Source organism: Anarrhichthys ocellatus, unplaced genomic scaffold (genome assembly GCF_004355925.1).
Source record: "Anarrhichthys ocellatus isolate YVR2014 unplaced genomic scaffold, GSC_Weel_1.0 scaffold10, whole genome shotgun sequence".
In the NCBI taxonomy this organism is placed as follows: Eukaryota; Metazoa; Chordata; class Actinopteri; order Perciformes; family Anarhichadidae; genus Anarrhichthys; species Anarrhichthys ocellatus.
The window spans coordinates 2,995,842-3,004,681 of NW_022280040.1; the positions used below are offsets into that span (position 1 = coordinate 2,995,842).

The 8,840-nt window shown below is 44.5% G+C and overlaps 1 protein-coding gene across 2 annotated transcripts in view; it reads left to right on the forward strand.

Annotated features, from left to right (window-relative positions):
* rttn (rotatin) overlaps nt 1-8,840 on the forward strand; it is a 29,590-nt gene that overhangs the window by 19,553 nt on the left and 1,197 nt on the right. For both annotated transcript variants that reach the window (XM_031850132.1, XM_031850133.1), the window contains exons 33-46: nt 456-654; nt 750-847; nt 968-1,055; nt 1,253-1,454; nt 1,772-1,862; nt 2,140-2,290; nt 2,584-2,721; nt 3,528-3,730; nt 3,879-3,984; nt 4,260-4,357; nt 4,560-4,637; nt 5,054-5,180; nt 7,450-7,643; nt 8,108-8,396. In XM_031850132.1, the coding sequence (XP_031705992.1) occupies nt 456-654; nt 750-847; nt 968-1,055; nt 1,253-1,454; nt 1,772-1,862; nt 2,140-2,290; nt 2,584-2,721; nt 3,528-3,730; nt 3,879-3,984; nt 4,260-4,357; nt 4,560-4,637; nt 5,054-5,180; nt 7,450-7,643; nt 8,108-8,396 (2,062 nt within the window). The remainder of the gene's footprint in view (nt 1-455; nt 655-749; nt 848-967; nt 1,056-1,252; nt 1,455-1,771; nt 1,863-2,139; nt 2,291-2,583; nt 2,722-3,527; nt 3,731-3,878; nt 3,985-4,259; nt 4,358-4,559; nt 4,638-5,053; nt 5,181-7,449; nt 7,644-8,107; nt 8,397-8,840) is intronic.

The following is an 8,840-nucleotide window of genomic DNA, read 5'->3' on the forward strand; positions in this document are numbered from 1 at the left end:
CAGAGGTGTTTCTAAAAATTGAAGCTCTACTGGGGCGCAGTGCTCGCATCCAAAATAACTAAGATTAAATCTCTGTGAAAACACCAAGAGCGTCTTAATTTGGGAGGTCATCACTAAATATTATTTATTTAATACCAAGACTTGTTGTTTTCAAAATCTTATAGAGTTGTATTTTTTTTTTTTTAAAGTTGAGTAAGACAAAAACAACAACTGTTAGACAAATGGCAATCTTGTATCACTGCAATACTTAAGTTTGAAAAGTAGATTCCAGGTAATAATATTTCAGGTTTAAAATATAGATCCTAGTGAAGGTTCAGTCAAAGTTCAGCCCAGCTGGATTTTAATCTTCAACCCATCTGTATGCAGTCCTTTTTCCTCTCTCTTCTATTCGTGCTGTTCTTATCATTAAAATGTCGGTGGATGTGGACTCATCTCTGGATCTCCTCCTCTTCCAGCACCCATGTGTCCATGATGAGGTGTCTGGTGTGTCTCTGGTGGGTCTTCCAGCACTCCAGGCTCTGCTGTACCACTGTCAGTACTTCCAACATGTGGCTCTCTCTGCCTCCAAATGTTACCTCGGCAGGTACACGTTCCACCTGCAACCTCGCGCTGGCGCTACTGCCGGACCTCATCCTCAGGAGAGCAATTCTCTGAGTAGGTTTGATTTTTTTTTTTTTTTGCATTCCATTATTTATCAGTTGCTTTCCCGGTCTGAATAGATGTGTCATTATGCGTGTGTGCTCGTCTAGATTCTGAGAATTCTCTCTGGTTTTGGAGATGTGACGCCCTTGCGCCAACTACCGACTCCAGCAGACCCCCCAGCTCCCTCTCCACATCCAGCACCGTGGTCAGCAAGGCCCTTGTACCTTCAGACAGGCACACACACATTTAAATGTTGAAAATAAACGGCTGCATTGAGAAGTTGAGCGGATCTTCTGGACAACTATCTTCACGTTGTCGATTACAGATAAGAGGTTCGGGGCCACACACCCCTGAGGGTCCCTCCACGTTGAGCATCGCGGAAGATACCCCTGCCAGCAGACTGATGACTCAAGGTACGAGTGCAGAGGGGAGTGTGTCCGTGCTTACACAGTAATAGTAACACATCATGGTTTAATTCTTGATTATAAACGAAAAACATTCCCCTCATATCTCTATCTAACGTATACATTTTACCTCAATTTCATGTTTCATGACTACGTGGTTGCATACAGTCGCGTCTCTATTAGCTGTCCATCGATGTGTGTCACAGGCCAGAGCGACACGGACGCCAGCGACTCGGTGACCTCCCAAGACTCCCGACAGGGCGAGACCTCGGCCCCGGAACCCGTTGTCATGGTAACTCCCGACCTCGTGACGGCCCACTGTGGCCTGCTGGGTAACCTGCTGGCCGTCCTGCCGGACTTCACCCTCGCTGCCATCCGACACAACCGGCTCCTCCGAGTGCTGGCCAGGTAAGAGGCCGACATGAACACACTCTCTCCCTCTCCAACGTGTTGATCGTGTGAATAAAGCTGCTGAGACGTTTTCTGTTTATTTGATTAAAGGAAGAGTTGATTAATGGAGTAGTAACTGTTTTAGTTGTCGGTAAAAATGTCAAACGTTTTGTGGCGGCAGAATGGTGTAAATAAAAGTCAAACAAATCAACACTGAGCTCTGGTAACATATTTTGTCATTTATTATAATTATTAAAGATAAAGTGGCTCTAATCCCCTCCAGCTGGTTTCTTACAAACACACACATTTTCTGAAATCTTTCCTTTCCTCTTCAGTATGGTGGATATTGGGCCCATTGAGAAATGTCTGACTGAGCTGAAGACACCCAATATCCTATCAGGGGAGAGAGAAGACATCAAGATACAGGTGAGGAACACTGTGATAGACAGTTCTGAAGAGTTTTTCAACTTGCCACAAAAAATACGTGGGTTGAAACAGCCCAGCGCTTCAGTGCAGCGCCAGGTTGTCTGAGAGCACCTCTTGATTTCGGTGTGGGTGGAATACTCAGATTTATATTGCGGCTCGGAAAATAAGCTATTAACATAGAATAACTTATTCTTACTTATACATCCATGTTCATATTTACTCTAACCTTAGCTGCTCAATAAATGTGTGCAATCTGTTTGCATGCATGTGTTTACAGTTTGCCACCCTACTTCAGTTCCTGTCCAGCTTCTCCAAACTGCTGCGGTCATGTGTCATGGTGAGCAAGGAGCTGATTGGCCAGATGGACTTCCTGAAACAGCTGTTGACCACTCTGGTGGCAGTACTCATGTTGGATACCAAAGGATTAGGTCAGCGCCATGTGTTGAATTCAAATGGAAGTCATCCGTTTTAGCCCAACAATAATAGCTTTTCAAAACGTTTCCATATATATATACGGTTGTGTACGTCACCATTATTGAGCCGAAGAACTATCAACGCTGCTTCAAATGCAACTCCTCTTCATACATTGCTTCAACTCTCCCTGCAGGATGTTCTGCAGCGTGATGTGTGTGTGGCTTTGTGGCTGTCTTGTGTCATAAAATGTGTGACTCACACATTCCCCTTCTTTTTTTTTTTTTTTTTTTTAAATTTTTTTTTTTAGATGCAGGTACCCGGGACGTGGTTTGTGTGTGCTGGGCAGACGTGTTTATGCTCCTGGCTACTCTGGTGAGGAGGGACAGCTCGGCAACGTACCCATCTGTCTCTGCTGCGCTGGGGAGACGCTGGCGGACATTTGCAGGTACACAGATTCTGTATGTGTGTGTGTGTATTTGTGTTTGCATGTGTTAAAGAGAGTGAGTGAAAGAGACAAAATTAATTATTCTGGTTTAGGCTGCAGAATTACTTTCTAATAATCTATTATGGGTCATTTATCACTATTTATAAGAACACATTATTGTCTTTTTGGCATCATTTCAGTGTTTCACTTCATTTGAACAGCTCATTACGGTTTAAGAATCAAGATCTTGATAAATGACATGAAATCTGTCTGTAAAATTATTTTTCTCCTCCAACCACAAAGAGCGATAGTCATCATTAGGGTAATTATGCTGATTGCAGTAAATCACTAAATAACCAGGATTAGCATTTTAGGTATTGTGCAGCTTTAATTCTGGTTAAAAAAAACAAAACAAAAATTCATTACTGTGTGTATTAACTTCCCTGAACAGATGCTGGGATAAGATAATTGCATCCTGTCCTGATACTACCTCTACTCCTCCTTCTCATCTTTCTCTGTGATTAATGGCGCAGCAGGGAAATGTGATGAGTCCAGTAAAAGATGAATGCTGAGCCTTTGTGCTTGTATTTATGTCTGTGTGTTCTTGTTTATGGCAGCCGGGTGTCTGCATACACATTGGAATGATCAGTGTGTTCCCCACCAGTACATACTGCCTCAGTCATGAACAAATATCTGTCGGGGGATTTAGAGAATGGATTTGCCATTTTGTCTCGCTGTGATTCAGTAGATATATATATAAATATATATATATTGCAGTGTCATAAAAAGACCAACTCACTCTTTTTATTTTCCCCGTGTGTCTGCAGGAACATTATCGCTGTGTGTGAATGAGAAGTCCGCTGAGCCTCTTCTCCACACAGTGGCTCTGCACTTTCTCAGTGCAGTTTTCTCAGTGGAGACGAGGAGTCTGGGAGCAGAGGTCACAACGTCAAACTCTAAACTTGCTCCGGCTTTGTCTGACATTGTGAACGGTCCCTCAGCCAGCCAGCTGTGTGAACTGTTACTGCAGGTATGTGGAGGTGGTGGTGGGGGGCTCGGGGGGAGTCTTGTCTAAACCTGATTACTTTTAACACACAACAATGTGTGTGCCCATGGCAAAGTTTCAAGAGTTCTAAAAATGAATGAACACTGTGTCCCTCTTTGACTGTTGGTGCCAGAGTTTTGATAAGAGGACACTTCAGGACCCTTTGAAGAAGCTGACAGCCAGAGCTCTGATGGCACTGTTGGCCTGCAGTCCCACAGCTCAAAACCACGCAGCCAAAGGTAATTCCCCAAAACTCAAAACCTGTTACTCACTCTGAAAATTAAAATAGTGCGTTACTAGCTTGTTGTCTGCTGGTTCCTCATACACTGGAAAAGTTTCCAAAACACTGCATCTGTCTTGTAAAACAATCATTACCAGAAGTTCATCTTTCTGTCAAGTGTTCAACTGACAGCATCATTGAGAGTTCTATTACTTATTAGTCTTTATTTAATGTGAATTTAACACTACGATGTCCTATTCTGAACCCTGACCATAACTTTCTTTTTTTCCCTAGCTGGTCTAATTGACAGCTGTGTCGAGCAAATGAAGCAAACTCACTCCCAGCTCCTCCTGGAGTCCGTCCGACCCGGCAAGGCTTCCCACCGCAAAAAGGTGAGCAGTGAACTGGCCGGAATTTTCCAGTCTCTGTGCTGCCTGTGTTTTTCCCCATTGCACAGAATAACAATCTGAATTCAACTTGCATGAGTTTTTTGGACAAATATTATGATCATCTATGTCAGTTCCCAGCAGATAGTCCTGTTTTCAACGTATTCTACAACATGTTGCTCTTTGTTTTCTCTTTCTATATCATCAGGAAGAAGGCTACTTAAAGGAAGTCAAGCTGACTGTGGAGATCCTGCAGAATGCTCTCTACCGCAATGACGAATGCAAAGTGAGCCTCATGTATCTGCCTTTTATATTCTCCACTGCTAATTGGTTTTTAATGGGATCTCAGAGCACCAATGCTGTGCCTGTAAATGAGATTCACCTAAATGTGCACGGCCCTGCTAACATCGCAGCAAGTTTAGCTTCTTAAACCCTGTAATGGCATTACTCACGGAGCATATTAGCCGATTTTCTTTTTCTAAGTGGCCTTTCACTGGTGGTTACCTTCGATTAAACAGCCAGGGAGGCTCTGCTGCATTATTTACCAAGCCATTATTCTCCTCCCCATGTGTTTCTCCTGTACATTTAGGAAAATAGCAAAACACTTTATGGTGATTACTGCCATCTGTGTTTGTGCTGTGTGAGTCTGTAATCATGTACATGCCTGTATGTGGGTGTTAATATATGCGTGTGTGCGTGTAGGTGGTGGCCACAGATGCTCGCCTAACACTGGCACTCTATGCTCTTTGGCCTTGGCTACTATTGGATGACCCCACCATGGAGGCGGTGCTGGAGCTTCTGTGCGTCTATACGGCCAACTGCACCACAGGTCTGTCTGTCTGTCTCTCTCATGTGTTTGTTCAGGCACTGTGCCTGGCCCGTGCCTGCCCATCGCCTCTGTCTGCAGTTAGCAATCTGACTGAGTCACACACACTTTGCACTAAGAGCCCCATTGTGCTCTCCAATGACCACTGAACAACATTGTTTCTCACTGTATAAGACCAGCGCCTGCTTGCCCGCCAGTCACAATGGGCACAGTGTCCGGATCCAGGGTTCAGGCTGCATGGCCGCCTCACTGCATGTATGGCAACGGGGTTTCGGACCAGTGGGAAATGATGAGGGGAAGCAACAGAGCCTCTCTGTGTTGCCTGAGATGTTGGTATTCCATCATACAAATGTAAGAGCTTGTATATGTGGAAATCAGAACAGCAGAAGAAAGAAGAAGCCTTTTTTGAGTAGAGAAAAGTCGAGCTTCGTGGGGAGGAAACAGGAGGGAAATTTGACTTTGATAAACGGCTCGTGGTCCCTTTGATCTGTTCTGCGTGTGATGTAGTCGTGCAATGGAAATCGGTTTCATCAGTGAAGGAAAGGAAGTTTCATGCGCAGCGCTTACGCACGTTTCTGTATCGCTGTTTGATTGGCAGCAGTTCCTCGGTGGGCGCATGTGCTCTGATCTACACTCTCTCGCTTTTAGACCCCCCTCATAAGCTCCAGCTGTGAGGCACCGGAAATCAGTGAAGTCGGGCACAGTATTTCCCTAAAGGTTAACTGAACAGCGGGTTGTGTTCAGGCTGCATGCAGCCCGGCTTAGTATTACACCATCCACCCTCAGGCTACCATTTCTTCTCCTGAGACGGCTACATTTCTACGGAATGTTTCATCTCCAGTCTGCCTCCTTCATCCACGGGCTTTGTTTGCACTGCTAGTTCAACTCACATGGTTGTTTTCATCCCATATATATATATTTTTTTTTTTTACAGATATTTTCGGAGCAGTCTAGAATTTGCTCCCACAGACAAAAAAAAAAAAAAAAAAAATGGAGATTTCTAGCAGCAGTGGGAACGCCTTAGACTCGCATCAGTGAGGCAGCGAGGTAGATCCATTATAAAGCAGACCTCCCTCGTCAATTCTGTGATAGACGAGCTTTCTTGACAGGTATTGAAATAACCTCGGGCGAACATCAGCAGACGCCTGTTGCTGTATCTTACCGTTGCAGGATTAACATAACCAACAAGCTGTCATGTTCTCCAATGAGCAACATCAATCAGGTTCAGACTATGTCTTGTCAAGCTTATCTGAAGCTTGTTATTTTTCTGTATTTTGTATGTATTCTACAGCTCCAGCAATTAGTCATGTCAGCTGTATGTTACCTATTCGTTAGCATTTCTGAATGGCCAAGTTGGAAAATAAATTGTAGCCACAGCCCCCGAGGCTAAATCATTTCCCTCCCTGCCAGAGTCGGAGGAATGTGTTTTCATCACCAGTCAGAAGTGCGTTCATGATAAATGAAGATGAAAGTTTTCGAGGTGAAGCTGATGCTTCATGTGAGACTCCATTGCTTCCAAAGTCTATTCAGTGTCAGTTATCTGGTCTCTCTCAGCAGCTTGCGTCTTCATTGCGCCCACTAAGGTGAAGTTAATTCTGTCTTTGTGCAAGAAGTCCACTCTTCATCATTTTTTTGTCATTTGGCTAGACAGCAAAACAAGCTGCGCATGCAGTCATGCAGAGGGTGTTTTGGTATCGTGAGCAGACAGCCGTGCAGCCCGACGGGTCAGTCTTTATTTTTTTGGTGGGTGCTGCTGCTGCTGCTGCCGGCTGGCTGGACAGCTAGCTAGCTTTAAGATAAACAGTAAGAAGCAACTAGCTCCAAGAAGAAGAAGAGAGCATTTTGCTGAGTGTTAAACTTTGTTTGTGTCTGACTCTTTCTTGGTGATAAGAATGGCGATCATAGCAAAAGCTAACTACAGTACAATGCAGAGTGAGCAGGGGAATTTTAGGAACGTGTACCGTTTTGATCCGTGACACTTCTGAACTGTAGACTGAAGCCACTGTTTCTTGGTTATTATACACGTTTCGGATTAATGTAATATTGTTTTTGCACACTTTTCAGGGAGTAACAGCCCAATACAAACTAACAAATACAAATTTTCTGCACTCACAATCCACTGCACTGGGCGTGGCCGTTGCCCTCAGGATAGAATAGTTGCGTCTGTTTGTGTGTGAGAGATGAAGATTGTTAAACAAGTTATCTTTGTTACCTTGAACTTTGATCAAAAACAAAAAAATGGGATTAATCAAAGTTCTTTTGTTCCTCCCAGCATGCAGTTGTGTTTGTGGCGCTGGCCCCAGTGCTGCACCAGGATCTAAAGGCCCCCTTAGCAGCTCTGTGATGCACTCTGTCATGAAGCTGGCCTCAGGGGTCGCCCCAGATAACAGCCCTGTCCAGAAACTATCCTTCTGTCTCCTGGCTAACCTCGCCATGTCCCGCGACTGCAGATGCCTCCTGCAAAAGGTACAAGCGCGGTGCACAGTGCACACAACACTGTGTGGACCAGATATACTGTACAGAAATGTAGCGGAACAAGACGAGTGTCTGATTGCTAAGTGACAGAAGCTTAGACTTTAGTGATGATTAGTTTTGTCGGCTATGTGAGATATGAAGAATATCAGTTATTTCCCCTAAATGAGGCATAACTTCTTTTAGAATGTATCTGCTCACATGATCCAGTTCATCAACTGGCTGTGAAAAACTAATTCACAAGATAAGTGTGATATGCCGCGTTACAAAAGTTTAGAAGATGCACGGTGCTTGCTATTAATAAACATGTGCACTTAGCTTCTCGCACTTAGCTTCTCCAAAATCTCGCCCTCACACTACGCTGGCTGGTGAAAGATTTTTCTAAACTAGGGAGCAGCTCTTAATGATCTGTCCACATGATGCTAATTCCCTGCCTGCTTTTTTTTTGTCATTCTCAGAATAATTTCCTGCAAGCCTTCCTGTCAGTGCCAATGCCCAAGGCGGGTGGTGTTAAGGCCACATCCATAGGTGGTGGTGGTGGTGGTGGTGGTGGGGGGGGCCTGCTGGGCCTGTGGCTGAGGCTGCTGGTCAGTCTCTCATTCGCAGAGGACGGCCAGCAGAGTATCTTTAGAGTGACCGGAGCCCTGGAACTGCTGGCAGACCTGGCGCCACAGCGGCGCCACGCACTTCTCACCCTTCACAACCTCTGCTTCTGCCCTGCCAACAAGCCACATGTCATTGCCAATGGTATGGACGGGAGGCAGGGGTATGAAAGTGGGGAAAAAAGGAGATTTGTTTTGTTTTTTATATATCAATGTTCATGGGGCCAAAGTTCTGTGGAACAGATCTTGCTTCTGTGAAGACAACAGACCACAGTGGGGAGTTAACATGCACCGAGTGTGTGTGTGGGGTCATATTTCTGGTTTGGCAATCTGATCGCATACAAAATGTTAATTGTTCAATCTGCTTTTGCCGTCGCTCAGATTGAAGGCAGACAAAAAGAGAATCAAAGCATTTGATATTAAAATACGTAGCTCAACATTTTGGTAAAAGAAATTCATTTAAATATGTAGGAGGAATTCTAGACGGTGTAAGAAGATTAGTGATTCTAAGACCTTTAGATGAACAGAGGAGACTAAAGAGAGTGTGTGTGTGTGTGTGTGTGTGTGTGTGTGTGTGTGTGTGTGTGTG